Genomic DNA, 26583 nt, shown 5'->3' on the forward strand with positions numbered 1-26583 from the left:
ACCCAATTTATCTCCCACAGTGATCTCTCCTGTGGGCAAAGAGGGCTCACCCACTCCTGCAGAGTTGCAGCAGCGCACACGGAAGTTGTACATATTACCCTCAGCCAGGTCAAACAGGGCGAAGCGGGGAGACTTGACTGGCATGCTGGTGTTCACTCTCTGCCAGGTGTCTGTACCTGACATACACTGTGTTAAACAGATACAAAGAAAAGTCAGAAGGTTCTTAAGCTTCCATCCAGCCAAAGTACAACAAAATAGCAACCTACAAGAGATATATAGTATTTATTTGAAGAGGTGATAACCATATTGCAACTTCTCATGACTGTGTGTTAACGTTTTTTGATCAATTACATTTATTTAAGAAATAATCTTTTTTGGAGGTCAGGGATCTAGGCTACTAGAAAAGAAAAGCAAAGATAAGAGATAAATATGAAAAATGAACAAAATTTCCTTGATTATAATTGTGCATTGTTTCTTTGCCTATCCTGAGAATTATCCAGTGCCCCTTAATGTTTATTTCAGTCATCTTTTTTAGGTCAAGACCACAAGTTGTGGTGAAATTATACAGCTATATAAACATCGAACTAAAAGGCAAACCCAGTGAGAAGCAAAAATGCTGCATAAAGAAGAGGTAAAATCAAACATACAATTTCAAAAAGGAAAAAAGGGAAAAGATACACAGTACATCAAATAATCTAAGAGTGATTCCTTAGAATGCAAATGTCTAAAAATAATTATTTCAACATTTTTTTAACTGACTGCATTTTTCATAACTCATAACATACCCTCAGAATAGCTTTCAAAAGACTCAAATTGTTTATACATTTTTGACATGTCAAAGTCAGATCCCATTATTATTTTAGTTAATAAGAACCACAGCCCCAAAATATAAATACTACTAGATAATACTGAAGAAAAAACATGATTATTTCTAAGAAGCTGAAATCAGAGAATATAAATCACATTTTTGCCAAAGACAAGAAATCTTAGATTAAAGGTCCGAAAATGTGATTATTAAATTCTTATCATACCTTTTCTTTCCTTTAACAAGTCATTTTTTCTCTGGTAAGCAAACTATTATTTATTGCATTTAAATACAACATAACATAGTTGTCTCCTTTTCCTAACCTTCTCAATGTAGTACATGACTCCTTCATGACCTCTCTGCATGGGAGGCTTCCAGGCCAGCACCACGTAGCTCTTGGTCGCCTCTGTAACCACAACATCAGTGGGTTCTCCAGGAATGACACCCACTAAGGAGAGCAGATGACACTACATTATTAAGAGGAAGCCACTCATCCACGTGAATTTCAGATTAAGTGAATAATAACTTTAAGATCTTAAATTGAGTACCAGAGTCATGTCTGCTTTATTTTTACCTTTTACAAAAGCATGCCAGAAAGTATAAAGCTGTCATACCAGTGGGGTCTTCCTCTGTGAACTTGATCATCCCAGTCCAAGGGGCTGATGGGCCAGCTGTTGAAGATTAAAGAAGTGAATAACAGAGTCAACAATGTTAAATTTGTTGCAGTGTGTCCACAAGTCTGTTGTTGTGTCCCTCACCTCTGAGGCGGGCTCTGTCAGAGGGATCCATTGCAACCACGGCCTCAGAGACACGAGATGCACGGCTGACTCCTGCCTTGTTCAGGGCCCGCACCCTGAAGATGTAAGAGCGGCCCTCCACCAGTCCTGTGACGGGGAAACGGGCATATTTCACTGGGACGTCGTTACACTGAGCCCAGTGATGAGTGCCCACCTCACACCTGGTGAGAAAGCAAACCAAATAACATCAACACTAGATTATCAGGATAGGACTTCACACTAACAAACTGGAATGGAAAATGAACATATATGAAATGAAATTGCAATTCATGAAAGTGCAATAACTTTGTTAAACACCATAATAACTACATACATTCAACATGTAAGGTAACACGGAGTTTTGAAGAATACCTAGGAAGATTTTGGAATACCACCATGTGCCTAAAAATAAGTTTTTCTTGCCAAAATACAACATTGGTCTAATTCTAATCTCATTGTGTGAGATTGTTTAATAACCAGAAAACAAATAATTTCTCTGGCTTTAACATTGGAAAAATGAAAAAGGCGCAACATATCTGACTGACCTATCGATGTAGTATCCCAGGATGGGGCTGCTGCCCTCCACCGCTGGCTGCTTCCAGGTTACCACCACATAGTCCTTGTTGGCATCATGACAGCGCACATCCAGGGGAGCCACAGGAACCCCCTCCACCTCAACTTCAGTGTCTGGCATAGCAAGAGACACACACATGCACTGGTGAGTAACGCTGTTTCTAAATCAGGATGGTCTCACATACTCAGTTTTCATTTTCTGACCCACTGAAACCTTTACAGTATGCGGTTAGCACTGCTGTATGCTAACATAAGAGGATTTCAGATCTTGGTGAAAATAAAAAATGTCTCTGTAGAGTTCATTTTGAAACCAAACACCTCAAAGAGGGTGTTGCATCAGATCCAGCCGACTACAGTTCCCAAGCACATCTGTCCATGTTATGATCTTTACCACCTGCCTTAGTTTACCCCGCACTGCTTTTAAGCCATACAATTCGGTTAGGACTCAAGGGAAAGGGTTTGTGTTACAGACTAATTCAATTTTTAATGTAAAATCTACAAAGAAAGTTTTTAGAAGCCATTCTTATAACAAAGAATTCAACAGTTTCTGCTAAAATATCCACAGGGCACCATACCTCTGACAAACACATAGGCAGAGTAGGTGTCAAAGCCAGACTTGGTGTTGATGCGCAAGGTGTACATGCCCTCATCTTCCTTGTTCAGGTGGATGAGCGTGAGTGTGGCGCGTTCGCCAGACCAGTGAGTGTGAACCCATTTAGAGGGCTTCAAGGGAGTAGCTGAGGGCATAAGATAGAAAAAATGCATTGGATTAATCCAAAGGGGAAAGACATAAGTTATAAATAAGGCATGATCACACATGAATTTTCTACTTACAATCTCGGTACCACACAACTTCAGGCTGGTATTTCTTTACAGTGGGATAAACAATAACAGTGCAGCCCAGGCTCAGCGTTTCACCCTCACTGCCAAAGGCCACCTCAAATTTGTCAATGATGGTTGTTTCAAAGGTCACACCATGTTCAGGGCAGAAACCATCTATAAATAAGTAGATTAAAAATTGTTTAAACTTTAGACTTTTACTTTGGGACACAACAGAGTGGTGCAGTAAACTATAAACACATTATTTACATTATTAGGGTATGGTAGATTTTAATTTTTAACATTGTAAAGTTCTTAAAATAAATTGAATACAAAACAATACAATAAATTATTTTCATAGCTTTTGGTTTTCACCAGCTTCAGTGTCAAAATGTCTAGTTTTTGGCTAAATACATGACTTACTAGTACCTCTTATCAGTTGCCATCAGTTTTTTATGTTGGGAAGACAATTCAAAGACGGTTTAAGCTGTCTGCAGTTGTTGCATTGGGGTTGATGACAGCAGCACTAAATGCTGTTGTTGCAAAAAGCACTCTGAGCTGAGAGGGACTATAGAGCCATCCAAGAGTACCATGGACCATCAATGTTTTCCTTGCATCTTTAGCATCTTAATCAGCCTCTACTTGGACGTATACCACAAAGCAAGTTCAACACCCCCAGTCTTTCAGTAAGCTGCCTGATTAGGCCTTAAGTTGAAGTTAGAGACACAGACTGGCTTCCATATAGCTAGTTATGAACTTACACTGTCAACTTAAGCTATTAGCTTCAGGCTGTGTCCCGTCTCACACAAAAGTGGGTGTTTAGTGCATCATTTTACACTTTTTATACTTAAACACAAACATTCATTTGCTGTCTTTTTCTGTCATATGATGCTGATGCAGAGCTCTTTTAACAACTTTGTTTTTGACAGATATTAATTTTAAAAACAGTAGCCTTGCCCTACTCAGTACTAAAGCACAAAACTTCCACAACTACAGGTAGTCGTTATATAAAAGCACAAATAATAAGGTTGATCTTCAAAGAATCTTCCTAACCCTCCAGACTTATTGACAAAAACATTCTTCTTTATTTCATTCATTATGAAATCTTGACATAAAAAAAACTAAAATAATTTTAAAAATATCTCTGGGAAATAGCTGACATAAATAAATAAGTAAATTGTTAATAATAAACTTTATCAGAGTGTTTTGGGTCTATCCCTTTGTTCAACAGAATGTTGTAGTGGGAGAAGTTCTGGTTCTTCTTCGTCTGTCTTCGAACAGGAAGCAGTTCTTTGCTACTATATCAGTGTTCGAAATCTCATACAAAGGATTTTTTAAAACTGTAGGAAACTATTTTGAGACTCACGTGGCTTAGGATCAAGTGGACCTGCTTCTTCGCCATCCTGGAACCCTGCAGGTAAATATACAATTAAGCTTCCTTGTATTAAGAATCAAGAGACGTAAGAGTGAAACATCTTACAATAATAAAAGATAACAGTGGAAAAATAACATTTTAGTTTCAGCTCTATGACTTTCCTGCAATTTAATATGTCATTATAAAATTATATTCTGATAATCTGGAATAATAGGGGAGCCACATGAAGCAGAAGTGGTCTTGCCTCAAACCTCCACCCTAAACTTTGCCCTTTAATTGAAGGAAACAGGTGCTGACAAGCTGTTTGGAGAAACTGTCACCTACTTTTGACAACAACAGTAGCCGTGGAAGAAGATTCCCCTTTTATATTGAGGGCAGAGACGTGATACTTTGCAGTGTCCAAGAAATCACAACTAAAAGAAAAAAAATGCATATTTAGTCACCCACAACTGTATCTGATGTAATATTTTAGCATGGAACATTCAGTCAGGTGCGTTTCTGGGTATATAACATGAATTCTAACTGATGTCAGGCAGCTGAATGATTACCTACTTCTTGATCTCCAGGGAGTGCATGTTGTAATTGCTCTCAACTGTATACTTTTCAGAGTGGGCCTTGGCATCAATGAGCACATTGTTTTTGTACCTTGAAGACAGCAAAGAAAAGACATCTGGTTTATTTTTACCGCAATCTCCAGAGTCCGTAATTGCATAGAGGTAACTGTGGAAAATACTTTTGTGTATGACGGGAACTTTGGATGGAAACTTCTCTGTGACTCAAATACATTACTAATTGCTCTCATCAGTTTCTTTTTCTTGTGGCTCACAGAAGGTGGGGATCTTACCAGGCGATCCTGGGTTTAGGCCATCCAGCCACAGTGCAGTGCAGTTTCACAGTGTTGCCCTCCCAGATGGTCTGTCCACGGGGCTTGACGATAAACTCTGGACGGTGTGTCAGGCTGTCTGGGTTCATCTTCTTACGGAACTCAGACCACTCATCCAGCTATAGGAAGAGAGTTAAGCCAAATTGTCATGTAACGGGTTTGTGTGGCTTCATGTGAGAAATTTAATGACTTGAAAATGGGCCAGAGTTCTCAAAAGTATGAAAGGATTTACCGTCTTGCTCATCCCCACGCGTTCGGCTGATTCCCTGATATGCACTGTTCTGGTTTTCTTCTCCACTCTAACCTGCATGGCCTCCCTTGCCTCCCTGACGAACAGGTTCCTCATGGCGACATAGTTAATCCCCTCCTCTGTGGTATCATCCTCCCGGGCCTCCATCAGACCACGCACATCTTCATGGCTGTTACACAACAAACCAACAACATATGAAAGACGTTTGGACAAAAAACGAAACAGGAAATTGTCTCATTGGGTGTTCCACAGTTTCCTCACTCACTTGGCTCTGAATACAGGGATTACATAGCCAATAATTTCTTTGTCCTTGTCCATTGCCAGGTAGGTGCGTTTGGCTCTCTTGGGTAGCGGGCTCAGTTTAACCACCTCCCGCCCTTTCTCTGTCTTCACAGAGGTCTTCAGGCTTAAAGAGAAACAACAGACACAACACTTAAACCACAAGTAAAAGTTGTTCTCCCACAAAACCTACCTTGATATAGTTTTTTAAAGTAAAAAGTACTATTATCCTTAGAGGATTAAAGCTATCGCATGAAGGTTAAAAAAATCATAAAGCTTCATATTTGATCTTAAATATGTGGCCAGTGTTGTTTAAATTAAGTCTATCACATGATCACCTATCTACTGCTAAAAATACTAACAAATTTGCATTTTAAATCTAAGTAGTATCCTATGATGTAAAAAAATGAAGCCATCAGAAGTGCAAGAACTGCAGTTCCTTAACTGTCCACTTGAGGCTGGCTGCATAAGCCTTGCAAGCCCCATTAATACCCATATCAATAGCCATATTTTTTCTAGCAGATATAAAAATACGTACCGCCGTTCAATAAACAGTTTTGATCTGAGTAGCACATGTCTTTATTAATACCAGCTGTACATGGGATCATATTTTTGAACTCATCTGTTTTGATTATATTAAGGCTAAGCATGAATTGGCATAAGTGGGAATTTGGCTGAGTTGGCTAACAGGTGGACAGGTAACTGTTTGCCAAAAGGCAAAAGGCCCACATTACCCTCATGCCTTTGCCTGATGCAAACATGACCTAAAGCCAGGGTCTGTTTAGATAACCCTTTTTGGCTAGGAAGGTTCCTACTTGGAATTATTTGAGTGTTAGCCATAGTAAAAGCTGTTTAAATCCCTAAAAAATAAGGAAGGAGCTTTATTTCCTCCCTTATTAACTCTTTTAGAATTGAGACACAATGGATGATCCTTTAACAAATGAGGAAAAAAAGATGACCCACAATTCTTTGCATTGACGATGCACCTGTTGTCTGCCTGTCAACTGTGCATTAACACAAACACTCAATGTGACTGTAATGTCACCTTCCCAGAATTACACAAAAATTTTTGTTCAAACAAGCGTATGATCTTTGTAGACAAATGGAAGGAAGGGGAGATGAGCAGAAGAATATTCTACATATGACAACTCTGTAATTTCACATATGATGACTAATATTTCTTATTTTATCCAAACATCCAATTAATCAACCAGTGAAGTCAGTCATTCAACCTGTGTTTTTGTTGCTATTTTGAGATATGAATGATTAATCTGGTAAAAGTTTAATCACTGCTATTCTAAACTTATAAACACAGATGCTGTTTCTCAAAGCCAAGGACAGACCCTGGAACTGCAGTTTTTGAAGAAAACTACATCACTGACTGCCATTGGAGGACTGTTCTAGAGTCAAGATTCCCAAAATTCTTTAAAGGACTGAGCCCTTTGAATAGATAATTTTCAATCTTGCACATGTGCACCATCTTCTTGCAGGAATTACCCGCAATCCTTCTCTTAAAAAACAAAATAAGGAAAACAGCAACAATTTAGGAGAAGGCTGGGGCCTTGACCGCTGAATACACTTTACAATGTATTGTTCCTGTTTTCTCCATATAAGCGTATGGCATCAAAGTAAAGCTGGACAGGTAAAAGCAGTGCCATAGAATATGACTATATAATATGATTATATTATATTATATGCTGAATATATTTATATTATTATATATTCTACATAATATAATATGATGATATAATAGCATATATGGTGCTTGGTAAAAGTTGTACAATGCTGTGGTCAGTACTGTCGCTCGATGTATGAGTGCAACCATTCCAATGACGTAATCACGCATACTCACTAGCCTGTTCCAAGTGTGGGTTAAACAGTTGCTAGGGAGGACTTTAGCCTTGCCTCCATAGAACCCGACTCAGAAGGATCCTTCCTACAGAGGAATAGGGATGAGTATCGAAATCTGGCACCAACATGGTACCACTTAACCTGGAACGCCAGATGGATGTGTGAAACACATCCATCTGGGAAACCACTCATGGCCAACGTTTGGGAAAGGGTATAGCCTTTGAAAAAAAACTTGGATGGTTATTGGATGAACCTTCTGTCTGTCACATCTTAACGGGCCAATCAAAGCAACACAAGGACGTGACGTAGCCGCTACCAAGCTGCTCCCCTGCCAAGGAGTAAACTCCATACAGAACTGCATAATGTGAACCATGGCGACTGTAGACATGTCAGTACATGACTTTTGTCGTTTTTGAAAAGAAAACACCTCACTGCTGTTCTTTGCTCTTGTTTTAACAAAGAAATGTCATCAAGTTCTGATAAAAATGGCGCTTTAGCAGCATCCACGTTAATGTCTTCCGCTATAACTGCACTGGCCTCTTGTTGCTGCTTGCTTACATCACGACTCTGCCGCGCCCGAAAGTACTGCCCCTCGACGCTGATTGGTCCTGTCACTTTCTAACCGGGCCCAAACGGTTCAGACGTGAGATTTGCAAGATGGATTCACCAGTGAGAAACACAGAAATGGGCGGATCCATCTGATTTGTAAGGTTAGGTACCATTACCAACACATCCAAATTACAACAAAGATATTGATGCTTCATTTTGCCGCCCCAAATGAAAGGCAAGAAAAATGTTATTGAATGTGTGTGATTGATGTGTTAAGTTGCACTGGTTTCCTTTTCTTATCCCATGTTCGACTGGCATCTTATAAAGGTATTTCTGCATAGTTTACCACACCCAGGCAGCTTTTCTTCTCCTGATGACTTGGAATACACTTTTTTCCTCTCAAAAGTATCGATTCAGGCACCTTTTAGGCACCGGCATAATATTAAAAGTACTGATTTAGCATCGGTATCAGAAAAAAAAAAAACAAATGATACCCAAGCCTACAGGAAAAGGATCCTAGACTTTAAGAAACAGAAAGAGAATGCACCGAGTGATGGATGCACATTTTGCAGTCCATTAATGGTCAACTGGAGTGTAAACCGTAACATTTGCCTTGTGTGCAAGTAGTCGGATTCCCTTATGGTTCCCTTTTCCTCCTCTCTTATTCAAAGCTTTCATTGACTCTGTGAAATTTTCATCAAGGCTAAGGAAAAGTGGATAGAGGAGTTAGGAATTAGGGAGTCAATTTTGGACTTTTCAGTGGACCTTTAGTGTAGGATAGTCTTTCAAATATGGCAACCATGGTGGCCTTCATAATGCCTCTTCATAAGCAAATGGGGGATGTCACTGCCACTACATCCATGGTTTATAAAATCTAAAAAGAGACAAAAAAAAAAAAAAACCCTATTTATTCCAGTATAAGTTATAGCTGCTGCAAACTACAGTGCTCTACTATTTCAGGTTTAATTAAACCTTTCATTTAATAAAACTACACATTTGAGACACATTTTCAAAGACCTAAGTGTAATATTCAGAGTCAGAATGGGGAAGTGTTAATGCATAAATATGTTTTTGTCCTGGTTGTTTTAAGGAATTTGTAAAACTGACCAAAACAAGGTCACCGTATTGTGCACTAATTGAATACAACTTCCAGCACTAATGGTAACAGTTTCTATTACTTGAGCTGCAGCAGTGTTGGCAGATAAAACCTGTGCTGCAAACTGAAACTGAATACTGCTATTACATAACCTTTCATAACTATTCAACTATTTTGTTTTTAATGCAACAAAGGAAAAACTTAAGGATACATATGACTACAGGCAGGATTACGCACTTTCGAGTTTATTGAACTAAAAGTATGTATAGAACTTTTCATATCATTTAAATGCAGTTTTAGAGTACGTATGTACTGCAGCATTATTATGATGAAATGACAGTAAAAGAAGAACTGGAGAGCACTGCGATTCAAAAATACTGGCTAATTATTCAACATGATTCATACTGCCTCTCAGCACTTATAAAACTTTAACTGAGCTTCTCTCATTAAAAGGCTGTACAAAATAGCTTTAGTCCAGCTTCTCAGAAATATACGAATTTATTTACATGCACTGTCTACGACCCTGACCCATGTTACACCTTGACTCATTGCACATCAGCCCCGTCAGGCCATCATATTGTCAGCTGGGTTTATAAATGGAGCAGGAAGTGGTGGATATGCACTGGGGTGAAAGGTTCATTTTAAAGCATTCTCTCATAATCTCTGCCATGTCTGCCCTTATCTATCTATTCAGCCTCGAGAAAAAACAGCACGACATGGCTTTGATAAACCGAATCCTATACTGGCAGGTTGGGATCAAGTCGATGGAAGGGGCTGATCACACCGCAGAGACAGACAGATGGAAAAAGTCTCAAAAGAGTTCTGCATAGCTGGGACGGTTTCTTCTACTGCTGACTCACCAGGTGTTTTTTAAAAGAAGTCTTTGGCTCAGTGAATAAAAAAAGTTTCCCTGTAGATTAAAGCATTTCAGTCTGAGAAGCTTCTATATGTATCAGCCAAAAGATTTAAACAATAAAACACCAGTCAGACACTTTTAAACAGAACCAAAGTGAAGGATTAGATTCAAATCTTTAAAAAGTCATAAATCAAACTGACAGGTAAACTGGAACAAGAGCTTTTAAGTATTAAAAGTCTGTCAAAGCCACTGTACAACCACTTACAGTTTAATGACTTCCATACAGTGGCTTTACAGTCTGCCTAAAGGTAACGTCTCATGTCCTGGCTACAGAAATAGCCCAGCTGTCCATGAATATATCTGGCAGCCCTTCACTACAGCTGACATTCCTCCCCTGACTCCGTTTAGGAAGCTATCACACTTCCAAGATGAGCACTGAGCTCTGCAGCCTGAAGGACAAAGAAACCCTGACCACACTGCATGTTGACAGGAATCTGTCACTCCATGGTACTTAAAAATCTAGACTGAAGCCTTGTTTCAATACACGGCACCCTTTGAACACAACATGCTGTATACACTAGACTCAAAGTACCTAGTCTCATTTAATTCTGGCATAGTTTCACAAATAGGAGTGTTGAGAATTTCTGACCAGCCTTGTAGGAACTGTGATCAGAACATGACAAATGTACGTAGGAGAAATTATACACCTAAAACCTCAACATTTAGCACTGACATGTCATTGGTTAAACAGACATTTGATCATTTTTATAGCTAGAAAGCAATTCTTTCCATATCAAATTACATGCAGGCTGTTATTCTTTAACTAGCAGATCTGTAAAACATCCAAAAGTAGAGATGCACTGACACCACTTATTTCAGACAAAGGACAAATATAAACACTTGTATTTGGGTATTCACCAATCCCAACTAACTACAAATATGATTACCTTAAGGTTCTAAAAACTATTTTGAATGTTTTTTTTTTCTAGTTTCATCTTATGTTCTTCACCCCTCATCTTGACAATTGACGTACATAGTTTTCAGTCTGCTCTACTTTAGCCGTCATCATCATTTATGTTAAAATATCACCAAACTGCAGACATGGCTTCATCTTTGCTTATCTACTCAAACAATGAGAGGAAAACATCAAGCTATAAGACGATACTGAGTCAAGCATCTGCAATGTTTTATGAGTACTTAGGCTTTCTATCAGCAGCGATACTGGTATTGATATCAGAGTATTCCAACCACAAAGGGAAAAAAATCAGAATGCAACTACCAATTCACATCTTTAAGTTGCAAATGTTGTCCAAGCAACTGTTCAAACGCCAAAAATATTAAACAATATAAAATAATACCAAACAAAAAAGGCAATTCTTCACATTAGAAAGCTGGGAAAAAAACAATTTACCTTAGAAAAGGACACAAACAATACATTTCTACTTTACATTGTTGCAGATCTATGTTTTAGATCAATTTACAGCTAACTGTCTTTAGATCAATCTCATGAACCATCATGTCCAATCACATACAGTCTCTGGTGTAATCAATAAGACTTTTAGAGTTTAGACATTATGTGAGCTTTAAAAATCTATGAAGACTCAATCGAATTTATTTTAAAAAAGGTGCAAATGAAAGTCTATGACCACGTGTTCCTTATGTGAAATACAATGGCACAGTAGTATAGAAAGGCCCTACTTCCCAAAAGAAAACTTGTAACTTGTAATAGACAAATTGGAATTAGATATCTGGACTTGGATTAGTCACATATTTCATAAATGGGGACTTTTTACTCAACTTTGACATTACTGCACAATTGGCTGGGCCCCTGAAAACCTTGAGAACAGGACCTCCCTGGCTGGGATCTATTAATGTTATCAATGCATGTGTCTGCCCTTTTTTTGCTGCTGTTATCTGATTTTTGTCACTTTTAAGCAGGTTTTTTTTTGTCAATTTTCAGCTTTTTGCCTCTTTTTTGCAATTAATAAATTAGTTTTCCCTTAAAGTTATTTCAGTTACCTCTTCTTTATTCTGTGGCATCCTGATGTTTGTGCACATCACACCTAGCTAAAGTGTGGCATAACTTGCAACATATAACAAATTGTTTGACTCAATGTGCCCATCCACATCACTTGCATTACCAAAAAAATGTAATTCAGTGTTATGAAAAGGAGGTTTCATTTTGAAGAAAGGCTATACTGTACTACAGCAGAAATAAATATGTAAAAAAAAATTTTGTTGCTTTGTTAAGAATGGTTATAATTCGAGTTAAAGGTTATCACATCTTAACTTTACTATAGAGCATGATTTTCCATGATGACTTCCATGAGACCCCCATTTGGCTGGGCCCTAGAAAGCTCTCCCTTTGATGCCTCCTTATGCCCTTGCTGCCTTGCTGATGTGAGATTTGACATGAAGTGCATGAAACTGGATTACCAAAAATAACCTCAACTGCTGAAATATTTAACAGAAAAAAATCAAACTCAGGGCTTAAGTTTTGACCCAGTGTAGCCCTGGAACACTTAGAAATAACTGTGAGAAACTAAAGCAAGCCTTGGAGTTTTCAGAAACCTAAGAGACTTTTCAAATGCAATGTGAATTTAAAGACGAAGGACTTGACTTGAACTTGACCCCAACAACTGCTCGACAGGCTGTTATACAACAGTCTCAGGGATTATAAAAAGTGCTCTCATTAAAACACAAAACCCCTTATATTGTTAGCAGATAAGCATGTCTCTGCAGATGAAGGCAGCATCTGTGTTATCAAAACACAGTGACTCCTGCTGCAGAACACACTTCACATAAGGCCCAGAGCTTTGTGCTGAATATTTGAAAGGATCTGCCTGAATGCATTCATCACTTTAAAAGCTACAGAGGTGACAGGTAACATTGAAATAAATTCAGTTTTATGATACTGCCAGCAAATTTAAAACACCCCTAGGTGATGCATAACTCCCACATTCTTACCGACGGCTGGAAGACTTGTAAGCGGAGAATGACTGCTGGCTAATGGACGACTTGGAGCTCAGGAAACAGCTGCTCTCAAAGTGATGCTGCTGCTGCTGCATCTCCTGTCGTTGATAGAGACGCTGCTGCTGATACTGCTGCAGCTGCTGCTTCTCCTGCTTCCGCATCACTTGTATTGATTCTGACATCCTGAAGGCCACCCCGCCAACTTATTTCAGACTTCCCTTTTTTAACCAGCTCTGTAAATCAATCCCATTGTTATTATAACAGTTTGATGCCCTTTATGGGGTTAGTTTAAGGCAGGAGATGGTGATTAGCCATTAGGGATGGAGGTTTCAGCAACTAGGTAATGTTAAAGCTGTTAAAGCTGTTAAGATGGTGCCTTTGCTTTTGATTTGTGTTGGCAGTTAAATGTTAGCACCAGTTAAATCTATTACTATTGTTAAATAAAGAAGCAGTGGGTAACAGTAAACTGTGGCAGCATCTTTTTGTTTACACGCTACACTTTGGTTTGGTGTCTCATAGAGTATTTGGGTTGAATGAAATTCAGCAGATATTGCCTTAAAAAGTTCATTATTACAGTCGGCAGCTATGAAAATTGCTGCCTATATTTACAACCCATAATATCAGCTGTAATTATCAGACTGTATCGACTATAAATATTGGCTGTATAAAACGATTACTTTGTAAAGTTTTAGGCAGGACCAACAGGCCTATGCCAGCTTAAGTCTTTTTCTTTGTTCATCCTCATTCCTTAAATTTTAAGTTTGTTCTTATGACTGAAGTTTGTTTCTTTAAACCCTAAAGTGTTTTAAAGACTTAAGTTTTAGCTCTGAACTACATTTACATATCATATCAATATTGGTATTAGCAAAATTGAATTTGTAAATATCAGCACATCAGATATCAGCAAAAATCCAACATCTTGTAGCCCTAATTTATAAATGTTTTTAAGGCAGTTGCCCAGGGCTGGGGGATATATTGAATCTTCAAGATATGTTGATAGATTTTCAAACAAGACAATGGTAACCTTATGTCACCCACTTTTCCAACTGTTTCCAATTTATACTTGCAATTCAGTCACTCTCTTTTAGTTAAAACTATAGCCTAAGATCATGAAGTTTCTGTGCTGTTTTAACCACGCTCATTAGATAATTTATCATTCTGACATATTCAAAAGTATGTCAAATTTACATAACCTTAATATTCAGAAATGTCTGAGTTTTGGTCAAATTTAGATAGATCATAAGAGTTTGTCTGCAATAAACGACTAAAAACTAAAAATCGCCCAATAGTGAGTATCTACAACGTTTGCTGTAGCATTACACAGGTTATATTACAATAATAATATTACCAAATAGACTTAGATATGATTTTTCTCTCCATATCTCCAAGCCCCACCAATAATCTTCACAGGTGGACACATAACAATGAAAAACAAAATATGTTGTGATCTAAAACAATGAGCAACGTGGGGGTTGTCTTAGGTAAATACTTCATACTTTGGGACTATGCATTGTTCATGCATGTAAAAGTAATAAATATTACACTCTGTAAGTACTGGCACCTGAACAAACAACTATGGCTATTGTCAATTAATTTGTCAATTCATCAACTAATAAATTGGTGCACAGTAAATAATTCCCACTGAAATCCCATAAAGCCAGTCTTCACATTTGCTTACACTTGATTTGTTCATTTAAAGACAAATGTTTGGTTTCATATAAAACAAATACTCACATTTGAGAAGCTGAAAAGAGAGGAATTTAGCATTGTTGCTGTATTACATGACTTGAACAACTATTTATGCTTATGATGAGCAACATTTTTTGATTTACCACTCCACCAATTTCTTCAGGTTGCAGCTTTACATTTTGAGCAGTTCACACCAAGCTTAGATCCTTTAAGTAATCACAGAGCCCTAAGGTAATTTGAACTATTTCAGCTCATGACAACAGACTAGGAAATGTGTTTTCTGATGGTCAAGTCCTTGAGAAAACAGCAGACAGGCGGAGTCTCTGTCTTTTTAATGAACTGTCAAAATGTACTGACAGCCATGAAGGCACAGAGCTCATAAAAAGATCTGAGTCGTAATTTCATGTTATGTGTAGGTTAAAGTCAAATGAATTGATCAGGCCTTCTTTTAGGATGACTTCAGTAGCACATGCAAACCAACCTACAAGGACACACCTTGTTAGTGTAAAGCGCAGGACTACATATTAAATATGTTAAAACAAATCAAACGTGTTCAAAATAGGTTCCAGACGATGACAATCGGGCACGTTGTACAATAACAAATCATCAATGTTTGATAAAGAATCAAAAATAAAATGTACGTTTATATGTCACTCACCACAGTTATGAATTCCCAAATCCACACTGGATGAAAATGAGAGAAAGGGTGATCTATTCCAAAAGTAGCTAAAGCAAGTCCAGATCCAGGCAAAGCAGCAGGGTGAGGGGCAGCGGACAGCACGGCAGTCCACAGAACAAAAATAATGCTGCCACTCGGCAGAATGCACAAGACACCGTCAGGACCTTTTAAGGCTGGGACGGATTTAAATTTAGACCATGAGACCCATGAGAAGGGCCAAGCAGAGGAGCCTCTGTTAGGCCCGACTGCCTACTGTGAGGATCCACTGAAAGGGGGATTTGGGGGCAACTTCTTGTGTGCAATCGTGGATCTATCAAATTATCAGTACATCGCAGAAGAGCTGCTTTAGGCCTATTTGGTGACTGTTATCTGTTAAACTGGATAGAGTTCTTCTTCTTTGGTTGAGGCAAGTTAGGCTTAGACGCATCAACGGCGCATTGCTGCCAAAGATAGAGTTCTCTCAAAGCTTCTCTATTAACAAGCTACAACAGTTTACATCCAGGCCCAGAACTTGTACGAAATTGCTGCCGAATTTCGACCACCTCTAAAGCTCACTCAAAAGACAGCTTCACCAAAATGTACAAACATAACCTTTAGAATGCCATACAGATAAGCTACCCAACTTATATTTTGCCACGGCGTATGAGCAGTCTCTCATCTGTGGAAAATTATGTAATAATTGGTTAAACAAAATTGAACACGAACGAAACCCCCCAAAAATAATTCATACAAAAACCGTGGCAGTTGACGCGTTTTTAAGCTATTGCTGTCATCTAGTGGTGGAGTATATCAACTACACCATGTGTTGCCGCTACAAACATGGCATATCAACAAAAATTATGCTTTAAATTTAATTTTTGTGTGTTAAAACCCTCAATATGTTGTTTTGAACTCAGTCAGTATTTTAATTGCCCGTTTAGACCGACGTAAAATAAATAAACCGTTACACATTAAAACGACATGGAATATTCCAGGCCGTTGGCTTCTTCCAGCTCTGCTCTGATTGGTCAGTTTCGAAGAGAGGAAATAAAACATTGATGGTTCCTCTCTTCTTCATCAGGCCGTGGATGCTCCTCTTCTAGCTGCGTGGACAGCCTTGTGGCAGTGACGCTTGTTTTCTTCAAGGTATGTGATTTATTTTTCCCCCCGGAATATATAGCCTCCAAATCTTGTGCAATCCTAGATTACCTTTGAACTGATCTCGGTATACTCACTTTAAGCTAGCTTGGGTAGTCAATTATTAAGGTCAACACAGGGCTAGCTAGCTTTGTAATGCTCGCTCTCAAATGAAATGCCAGACCAGCGCTTAGTTATCTTTTATTTTGGGGTCTATAGTCAATAAGGGGCTGTCACGACCCAAAATTATAGTATGACCCGGTCTCTTCAGTTAGTATTTCATAGAAATGTAAGTTTTCCCTTAGTTAATGACCTCACTTTTATGGTGTAGCTGGCTAAAGCTAACAACATTTGTTTTGCAAACCTGACGACAGTGACCTGGATATTTACCGTCAATTCATTTCATTGGACTTTTCTTACAGTGAAAAATGTCATGCTGTCATCATATATCAATCAAATAAATACATGAAAGGCTGCAATTTCCTATAAATTTGTCAAGAACAGAAGCCGAATCAACCAAAGTATACTGATATGCGTGTTTGTGCTCTATTCTACTACTCAAGCAGAAAATAGTCCTACTATGGTTAAAATTGACATCAGCAGAAGTAACATTACTGGCCAGTAAATCTACTCAAGTTAGAAGTTAAAGGTATTTCACTAAAGGTTTTAAATAAAATCCTGAGTATTATGTAGGCCGTAAAGAGTTTTGCAGTAAAATCTGTCCCTTCCTTATTAATAATAACAACATGAGAATACAGCTCACCAGCCAGGTTGTTCAGGTAAAGTCAGACCTTTTTAATAAAAGGGAAATGAGACTGCTGTTTTGGGATGTTACATGTAATCATTCTTACTGTGTGCTACTGATGGCCATGTAGTAAATACTAAACGACTGGCCAATTTAATGTCATTGACAGAAAGCTTGAACCTCCTCATTTTGATTTGTAGCTTTTATATTTTACTCTGTAATAGGTGGTTTTTAAATTGTAGTCAGGTACAATATATTCCCCAAAATATACTGAAGTTAAAGTGACTGATTTCACAAACTATTCTACATAGTACAAGTTCACAAAAAGTTACTTAATTACAGTAATTTGAGTTAGAGTAATTAGTTATTTCCACCTCTGCTGTTCTCATTGCCTTACTTTCAGCGCTAAAGCAAATCATTTTTTTTTAAATCAGAGTGTCTAGCACAGAATTACTATGTCCTTTTCATAGCTTTGATTAATGAAACCATGTTCAAAATAACTGGTTATGGACATAAATGTCCTAGAGTATATACAAACACTAGGCCCAGAAAATAATATTTACACCTAGTTTAGTAGTTGCAAACTTTGTTATCAAGATAAGTTTGACAAGATTTAACAATATTTTATTGATGTTCTAGATCCTGTTTTTTGCCTGTCATTGACAACCATGATATCATCTGTATTACAGGAGGGGGGACCTACCAACCGCCAGCATGTCGAGCAAAAGGGCCAAGGGAAAGAACACCAAGAAGCGTCCTCAGCGTGCCACCTCCAATGTGTTTGCCATGTTTGATCAGTCTCAGATCCAGGAGTTTAAGGAGGCTTTCAACATGATCGACCAAAACAGGGACGGCTTCATTGACAAAGAAGACCTTCATGATATGTTGGCCTCATTAGGTACAAGACTTGAAATGTTCTAATATCCTTAACAACTGTGGAATTTGATATTTGTTTTTATAAGCTGTAATTTTTAAAGTTTTGAGATCAAGAGGGAAAAAAAGCATGATATTACCGTTTACATAAGCATATATCTTCTCAGGATGTGTTTGTAGTTGAAACATACCTCACAATTTCTTTTGACTGACCATTTGCCAGGTAAGAATCCCACAGATGAGTACTTGGAAGCGATGATGAATGAAGCGCCAGGACCTATAAACTTCACCATGTTTCTGACCATGTTTGGGGAGAAGCTTAATGGCACAGATCCTGAGGACGTGATTCGTAACGCATTTGCCTGCTTTGATGAGGAGGGCACAGGTGAGTTAAATATAAATACAGTGCTTACAGGACCGGTATCAAGGGGCTTTAAGCCCTTATTTAGATAGAAAAGCTAAGGGTAGGAAATATAGGAGAGAAAGTGGGGAATGGCATGGGCAAGGAGAAATAGGTCAGACTTGCACCTCACTTGTCTTTTTTTTTTGCATTTCCCTCTTTTCCCTGCTCTTACCTCTATCCCTTTTTAACCCAAACACAGCTTCAGCAGATGGCTGTTTAGCACAGGTCTGGTTCTGCTCATAGTTTCTGTCTGGTAGAGGGAAGTTTTTCTTTGCCAGTGAAACACTGTTAAATCTTGCTTAGTGCTGAGCTAATGGCGGATTAACCACAAGGCTATCTGCACTCAAAAGGCTAAGAAAATTAACAAAACAATATATCTGCTTTTGTTTGTAACCCTAATATTTCATAGATGGATATATGGGTGAGTGGGGTTGTTGGAGTATCAAAGTTCAGTATGCATGCCCTTGAAATTTAATATAACCTACCTAAAAATGTCAAAATCAGTTCCCATCTCAAGACAATTCAAGATGAAAAAGTAGGACATTTTTACTACAGTTTTTGCGATGAACACAAAGACAGCTTAATCTTTAGAGAGTTGGTAATATATTCTACAATAGCCACATTGCATTAAAACCTATGTTGTATGCCTGATGTTGTAGGTTGTGTAATCTGGTCCTATTGGAATTGTTTTATCTCTCAGGCATGATCCAGGAAGAGTATCTGCGGGAACTACTTACTACGATGGGCGACAGATTCACTGATGAAGAAGTGGATGAGCTCTTCAGGGAGGCACCCATTGACAAGAAAGGCAACTTCAACTACGTAGCATTCACACGCATACTAAAGCATGGCGCTAAGGACAAAGATGATTAGTGACAGTAGCAGCTCTAGGCAAGGTTTCTTCTGTAAAGTGTGTGTGTCTTAAATGGGTCTCTCCTTAGAACAGCTATATCCTGTATATGTGGCTAATTATAAGCTTCACTGTGGAATAGCTCACTGAAGGTCATATATTTAAGCTGCTTGGTGGACCCCCTCCCACCAACTTCTCAAACCTACTGTCAAAGCTCATTTGCACATCAGTGAAAACATTAAAAGGGTCTGTATAAGCTGTCATGGACAAAGCTGGAAATAAACTGAAGCAAGGAATCTGTTATCATGATTGGTTTGGTTTTGCTGACTACTTGTATGCAAAAGTTTGCAAATTAAAATGTCTTCTCAGATAAAGCACAAACTATCCAAATTTTCAAAAATATTTTATTTTAAAACAAATCCAAACAGATATGTCAGTGTTGGTTAAAAGTATTATCCATTCCACAGTGCACAGTATTTTCAAAGTTACATGATGATCAATTGCTAGGTCAAACAAGAGGAGGCAAACAAATAAATACACAAGATGACCAAAAGAATATGAACAGCATTGTGTACTTCTAGGGCACATATGCTTTGGGCATGGGTTCCATGTAATGATTTGTTTCAGATTTTCCTGATGCCATTCAGTTAATTACATGCATCCTAATAACATGCCTTCAAGAAAGAACCTGGAATAACCTCCTAGTTATAACAGGACAATGTCCAATGAGAAGCACACTTTGATATCAGTTTTTTTCTCACTGGATGCTAGCCCAATTATAAAGATTTGGGCTGAGCTGGGTCAAGGAGTTCAAGTTCCCCCTTATTTCCCATTGTTAGAGCAACATCAACAATCACTTATTTTCTCAGCAGCAAGGTGTCTGAAATCTGCAATTAAAAACTCAAACAGAAACTGTGATGGCAACAAACTAGCTGTTGGTGTCCACATACTTTTGGCCATGAGTGTAGAAACTGCCATCAACAGTTGGAATACCACAATGACAAGACAACACATTTTGTCTTACATTGTACATTTTGTGAGGTATTAGCTGATAAACTGGAACCAGTTTACTGACATCATTATGGATATTTCTACTAATCATTGGACTGTGGCAGTTTTATGATCATGAATTTGTTCTCTTTTAGGGCATCACACTTCTGATACTTTCACAGTGCAACTGTGGTTAAAAAAAAAAACACCTTAATTTCAGTCTTCATTTTAACCAAAGTATCAGAGATTTTTCTGGCATCAACATCTGGAATGAGAGCTCTTGCATACACACCACAGCAACAATAAATAGACAAGGAGCTGCTCCATATTTTCTGTACATTTGCATTTTTGCTCACAGAGCAATGATTATCACATAGTATCTCCTCTCTACTCTGCCAATGCAAGGTTTTTCGACTGGATCTTTGATAGGTGGTCTGATATACAAGCTTCAATCTTGTCACACTGGGCCAGAAAATCCTGTTGATCGACAAAAATCACACTTAATAAAATTAATCAATATATTAATTTGGTTTAGTGTAGCTGGAAAAGTGTTTACCTGCACTGTCTTTACAAGCCCCTTTTTCTTCATTCTGCAGTCATTGAAATTTTCAGGAAGACTCTGGTAAGAAAAAAAGTAACAATTCATGGTGAGATTTCAAAGCATAAACAAACTCAAAAAATAAACAACAGAGCCAGAATAGGTCACCATTGCATCAATCTGCTCCAGGATCTTCATGAACTGTTCTGCAGCTATTTTCACTCTGTGGTCAAGTTTACCCAACGCTTCAGCCTGGAGGTCTTTGGCCAGGAAACCCTGTGGGTGATAAACAGATGACAGTCAAAGCATGTGAGCACATATTAGAACAACATGTTGGAGAACAAATCTGACCACACAGTTAGTCACAGGTTACAAACATTTTTGAGTCCAGTCAACTCCCCGTCAACCTTCTCCAGTTTTTTGGCCGTCTGTTCCACTGACTTCTCAATGTCTTTCAGCTTCTTAAGTTCAGCTTCTTCCTCTGGGCTGTTCTGTTTGTAGAGTATCGTTAGTATCTCTCAACATTTTTATTCAAACGTTAGAAATATTACTCATCAAATGTGGCTTTACCCGCTTTCCAATCATCATAAGCTTGCAACCTTCTTTTACTCCATAGCTGGTCAGGCTCTCCTCCATGTCCTTCAGGGATTTCCCTAGAATGTCAGGATGAATCAGGTAATGTTAGATTCAGACTTAGCGAGTTTTACTTGGCTGTGAAACACATCAAACATCTGCTGCCTACCTTTGAAAATCAGTTTCTGTGATGTTTGAGGTACTCCAGTTGCTTGTGTGAGAGCATCTGCCAAGTCTTTGACTGTTGGACTCTTGCCATCATCTTCAGCTGGTAATGTAATGCTGTGCTTTGTAGATCCTGGAATAGAGGAAAGAAATCACAAATGCATCACCGATACTAAGCACATCCCACATAATGAGAGGACAATATGGATGACTTGGTAGTAAATGATGCGCTGATTCTATTCAACCTTCTTCTCTAAACCATTAGTTTGAATCCATCAACAAAACACGATCATACCCATGTATACCATGAATATTACGGTAGGGAAGGTCTAAACTTTTGAGGAAAAAATAATACCTTAAATAAAAGCTGACGATTTAGGAAAAGGGAGCATAGATAAATCAAAACAAAGGGACTACATCTGAAGAAGTTAACCCTAAGATTTTCACACTGCACGTGTAAGCTTTAATATAAAAGTAACCCAAGTTGAAGCTAGCTCCCAGACTTAGTCGCTACATATTCGCTAAGAGCTAACATGGCCTCAGAAGCTAACCATTAACTACGAGCGACGTTCGATGGGAAGTAAGAAATATTTCATTGGCTGTCAATTTGCTCTTAATATTTTACTAACAATAGATTTTAAAAACCCAATTACCGTATGCAACTGTCACTGTCATCTTTTGCTCTGACATTTTGTTTTATAGCGTACTTTTATCACTACATGAATCACACAGCAGGCTAACAGTTGTCAGCTGCGAACCACTTCCGGGATAAACAGGAAGCACTTCTTCACAAATTTTCTTTTATGAATACATCTTTACATGAATCAACTGTTCCAGCGAGCGACAAAAGCGAAAACGATTTCATGTAATAAACAGTCAAACAATATTGTGTTTACACATCCTTTTTGCTTTCAACACCATTATTTTCATAATCCTGACTGTTCGCCATAGTTGCAGAAAAAAATGTAATAAAAAAAATGTAATAGGCACGTTATTCAAGTTGATATGAGTTCGAAATGTTACGGATGACATATCTCATCTGGCTCTTGGCGCAATGGATAGCGCATTTGACTATTTTGAACTTTGGGACAATGACACACGCGTATTCTGCTCACATCAGTCCAAAACCAGTCTCAACAGTCCCAATAGCAGCAATGAGGTCTCTATTAAAAACACTGTAGTCTGTGTAATGTCCAGGGACTTTCAGCAGATGGAAGCAGGTTGTAGACCAGTGGTACTCAACCTCATTTTACCAAAGAGCCACACTGTCTAAAAAATACTTCAGCGAGAGCCACAATATAACCCGAGAATGTAAGGCAGACAACAGATCAGTTAATCTGAAGTTGAAATCATACTAAACTGTGAATTAGTGGATAATTATGAGGTTGATGGGATACAAATGTCTGTATAGTATTATAAGAAGCAATCTGTCACTGATAATGAGCATATATTTATTTCATTTGTCACTGACATCAGGCTAAACATTTTTTGCGATTTCCATTTATTTTTATAAATCAGTGCTATTGGTCACCCATTACATCTGCCAGTGGTTTGAACTAATTTTAAAGCAATAGCCTAACATATGCCAATAGATCAATTTTTTCGTTCCCTGAAAAGTGGTCATTTTGGAGAAACCAGTCTTTGGCCCAACACCACCTGTTGTTCAAACTGTTCAAAATATGCTTTAATGGCATGAATGGTTAAAAGCTTTGTTGCCAAAGCAGAGTACATAAACAAAACAAAACAAATAATAATAATAACGGCAATCACAATAACACTACTGATAATAATAAAATATTTACCAAAAAAAAACTACAAAGTTATTGATTATTGGTTATTGACTATTATAAAACTTATTACTATCTCTAATCTGGTGACATTCAGAAACAAAACGTGCAGCTAGGTGTATATGTTTAGGCTCTTCTGCAAGACACAGTCTTCCCAAATCACAATGTTTACAAATTCTTTGGTCTCTAGGTTTCCAGTCTTTATGATGACCTGTTTCAATTTCTAATTTATGGTCGATGAGTCTGTGCATTATTAAAATTTTCCTTTGTTTGAGGTTTCTCACATGCACAAGATAATCAGCTAAAGAGTACTCTCTTCTCAGTAGACAATAACATTCTAATTTATTGTAGGATTTTATATTATTTTCCCAATATTTAATGTATTTAGATTTGTTTTCTTTGTCAATAATTTTAATTTGTGTTTTGGAGAGATTTTGTAGCATTTGGTCCTTTAGCTGATAATTTTCTTTAATATTTTTAAGGGGGTCAGTCTCTGGGAAGAGGCTGTTGCTCAGAAAGGCCAGGTGATGGTATGATTCAGGATCAGCTTGTGCAGGGTCTCTTTACAGAACTGGAGATGACATTTTTCTGTTGGAGTTAAGTCCCAGGATGTTTGCCACTGTTTTAGGACAGGGCCCCACACTTCACATATATAAGAATAGGAGTAATAACATTACTGAACAATTTTAGCCAAATTTTAACTGGGGGATTAAGTTTATTTAGAGATGTTTTAATGCCGTAGTAGGCTCTTCGTGCTTTATCAGTGAAAGAGCTTATAGCTTTTTCAAATATCCCTGATGCACTGATGACTATGCCCAGGTAATTATACTCCATTGTATGCTGAAGTGTGCTTCCTCTGATTGTAAAATTATGTTTTGATTTTTGGGATCTGGCCTTTTTCTGAAATATCATGATTTTTGTTTTTTGTAAATTAATGTCGAGGGACCAATCTTGACAGAACCTCTCTAACAGTGAGAGATTCTGCTGAAGTCCATGTTCTGTTGGAGGCAGCAGAACCAGGTCATCTGCATACATGAGAAATTTGATTTCTTTGCCTTGAAGGTTTAATCCGGGGCTCCATGACTGTTCTAAAGCAGTGGCAAGATTGTTAATATAGATGTTGAAAAGGGTAGGGGATAAGTTACATCCCTGATGTACTCCTCTTTCTTGTTTAAAGAATTCTGTTCTTTTATTTCCCAGTTTTACATAGCATTTGTTGTTGGAGTATTTAGATCTAATTAGGTCATATACTTTGCCTCCAGTCCCACACTGAATAAGTTGATAGAACAGACCATTGTGCCAAATTGTGTCAAATGCCTTTTTGAGATTTACAAAACAGGCAAATATTTTCCTTGTTTTTGTTTATGAATGTGATTTTGGATCAGGGTGTGTAAGGTATAGATATGGTCAGAGGTCTGATGGTTGGGTAAGAAGCCAATTTGGCTTTTAGACAGGACATCATGCCCAATAAGGTATGACAGTATCCTGGAGTTCAAGATGCTACAGAATAGTTTGCTGAAGTTACTGTTAACACAGATTCCTCTGTAATTACAGGGGTCGTGTTTGTCCCCATTTTTATCCCCATTTTTTAAATAGGACAAACAAGACCTTCATCCCAAGTCACAGGGAATTGTCCACTAGCAAGCACCAAGTTAAAGAGCTTCAGCAAAGCAAAATGAAGTTTGGCATTACTGTGTTTTAACATTTCCAAGCTTATACTGTCTTTACCACAAGCCTTACCATTTTTAATGGCTTTGAGTTTATCTTGTAATTCTTTTGTTATGATGGGATAGTCGAGGGCACATTGGTTGTTTTTAACAACCCTCTCTAATTCTTTAATTTTATCCAGTATTGAGATCTGAGTGTATTAGCATGTGCTGAGTTTGAGCTATGAGATGCTTTTCAAAGAAAATGATGAATTATGTTTGGCTCTTTGAGTATTTATATCTCAAACTGGGGCATTTACTGGAGTTCTGTGGATTTATTAACATAAAAGAGATACTTTCTCATTGTTTTTCCACTTATTTTTCATTCTTTAGTTAAAGGGGGAGGGGCCTAATATTGGTCTTTGCCCTGGGCCTCCAAATGACTAAAACCAGCCCCGCTTCACACCTGCAGTTCTCCAGACACATCGTTTCACCATGCCTCATTTTGGAGCTTTGGTTTTATATTTCTGCTCTTTTGACAATAGTTATGATCATATCATTTATGATCATTTATGATCTGTAACGTTGATGGACTACAAAATTCGCAACTACCACTCGGTGCGTTTTCTGTGTTGTTATGTGCTGTGAATGAAACGCTAAAACGTCAGAGATATGAGCTCATTAAGATTTTTGTATGCCAAAGTCTCTTCAGGAAGAGGAACTTTGACTGTAAACATCCAGAACAGCAGAAACATTTCTCTTAATCTGAACTTTCTTCTAAGTCAGTACGACTATATGAATAATGTTCAAGTCCTTTTATTTCACAACGATATTAGATTGTTTATTCCCTGCCTATCCATTTTTTTTTAATTTTCTCGTCTCTGGTAATTTTATTACAGTCTACTCTGGTTCCGTCTTCCTTTCAGCTCGTTATGTGAAAAGCTCTATAAACCGCATCTTCCCTGCGTAATTGTGATGATATTCACAAATGGCAACATGCCGACTTTATCGCTTTAATTGGTTGTGGTTTACAAACTTATCACATTTACTTTAATATTTCAAAATAGCAAAACAAATACAGTTTAAAATACTGAAAAAAATTAAAATGAAATGGAAATAAGAAGAAATGAATGTTATCGTAAGTTGAATGACAAAGCTATCATGTCCGTCATATTTCTCTGTTCATCCCCACTGCCTTCCGTTTATCACATATTTCATACGTTTGACTGAATTTTACGGTTTAAATCGGGGCCAGTTAAGTTACAGTGCAATTATTCACTTGTTCTGATGAACGGTCAATAGGTGCGTCACTTTAAATGAAGTTTACGCAAAGCATTGTGGGTCATCTTTTCATCTCTCCTTTGGTAAAGGATGGTCCAATGTTTACTAGGCTAAAGTAGATAATAAAGAAATAATAAAGCTCCTTTCCTTTTCAGTTGAAGAA

General features: G+C 37.9%; 3 protein-coding genes across 4 annotated transcripts in view; 1 reads left to right on the plus strand and 2 right to left on the minus strand.

The window, feature by feature from the left end:
- The window catches only part of myom1a (myomesin 1a (skelemin)), a 29677-nt gene extending 14103 nt beyond the window's left edge, over positions 1 to 15574 (minus strand). The window contains exons 1-15 of one of the 2 annotated variants that reach the window (XM_041802317.1): positions 15433 to 15574; positions 13080 to 13318; positions 5747 to 5887; positions 5464 to 5650; positions 5193 to 5350; positions 4901 to 4993; positions 4673 to 4761; positions 4340 to 4384; positions 2989 to 3150; positions 2730 to 2891; positions 2127 to 2268; positions 1564 to 1763; positions 1420 to 1476; positions 1129 to 1253; positions 3 to 186 (exon numbers count right to left, since the gene is read on the minus strand). In XM_041802317.1, the coding sequence (XP_041658251.1) occupies positions 3 to 186; positions 1129 to 1253; positions 1420 to 1476; positions 1564 to 1763; positions 2127 to 2268; positions 2730 to 2891; positions 2989 to 3150; positions 4340 to 4384; positions 4673 to 4761; positions 4901 to 4993; positions 5193 to 5350; positions 5464 to 5650; positions 5747 to 5887; positions 13080 to 13267 (1933 nt within the window). In that variant the 5' untranslated portion in view covers positions 13268 to 13318; positions 15433 to 15574. The remainder of the gene's footprint in view (positions 1 to 2; positions 187 to 1128; positions 1254 to 1419; positions 1477 to 1563; positions 1764 to 2126; positions 2269 to 2729; positions 2892 to 2988; positions 3151 to 4339; positions 4385 to 4672; positions 4762 to 4900; positions 4994 to 5192; positions 5351 to 5463; positions 5651 to 5746; positions 5888 to 13079; positions 13319 to 15432) is intronic. The other variant, XM_041802318.1, reaches the window with a different exon arrangement.
- Positions 15575 to 16463: 889 nt separating this feature from the next.
- Positions 16464 to 19749, plus strand: myl12.2 (myosin, light chain 12, genome duplicate 2). Its single transcript, XM_041803664.1, has 4 exons — positions 16464 to 16578; positions 18004 to 18212; positions 18411 to 18572; positions 19291 to 19749. The coding sequence occupies exons 2-4, from the start codon at positions 18029 to 18031 to the stop codon at positions 19461 to 19463; spliced, it is 519 nt and encodes a 172-aa protein (XP_041659598.1). The 5' UTR covers positions 16464 to 16578; positions 18004 to 18028; the 3' UTR covers positions 19464 to 19749.
- Positions 19750 to 19826: 77 nt separating this feature from the next.
- On the minus strand, positions 19827 to 22464 carry bag1 (BCL2 associated athanogene 1). Its single transcript, XM_041803663.1, has 7 exons — positions 22360 to 22464; positions 21711 to 21839; positions 21539 to 21621; positions 21346 to 21459; positions 21137 to 21244; positions 20987 to 21049; positions 19827 to 20907 (listed from the first exon to the last, which is right to left on the minus strand). Exons 1-7 carry the CDS (start codon positions 22394 to 22396, stop codon positions 20818 to 20820), a joined length of 624 nt encoding a protein of 207 aa, XP_041659597.1. The 5' UTR covers positions 22397 to 22464; the 3' UTR covers positions 19827 to 20817.
- Between the last annotated feature and the right edge of the window lie 4119 nt (positions 22465 to 26583).

The sequence above is a fragment of the Cheilinus undulatus genome, linkage group 13 (genome assembly GCF_018320785.1).
Source record: "Cheilinus undulatus linkage group 13, ASM1832078v1, whole genome shotgun sequence".
NCBI classification, from domain to species: Eukaryota; Metazoa; Chordata; class Actinopteri; order Labriformes; family Labridae; genus Cheilinus; species Cheilinus undulatus.

Bases quoted from the DNA above. Each gene is read 5' to 3' on its own strand.
- myl12.2 (XM_041803664.1), top strand. From the start codon at position 18,029: ATGTCGAGCAAAAGGGCCAAGGGAAAGAACACCAAGAAGCGTCCTCAG. The intron at 18,213-18,410 runs GTACAAGACTTG...ACCATTTGCCAG, and splicing joins TGATATGTTGGCCTCATTAG to GTAAGAATCCCACAGATGAG. The intron at 18,573-19,290 runs GTGAGTTAAATA...TTTATCTCTCAG, and splicing joins CTTTGATGAGGAGGGCACAG to GCATGATCCAGGAAGAGTAT.
- bag1 (XM_041803663.1), bottom strand. From the start codon at position 22,396: ATGTCAGAGCAAAAGATGACAGTGACAGTTGCATACG. The intron at 21,622-21,710 runs GTAGGCAGCAGA...CTGACATTCTAG, and splicing joins ACAGAAACTGATTTTCAAAG to GGAAATCCCTGAAGGACATG. The intron at 21,050-21,136 runs GTGACCTATTCT...TTTTCTTACCAG, and splicing joins TGGAGCAGATTGATGCAATG to AGTCTTCCTGAAAATTTCAA.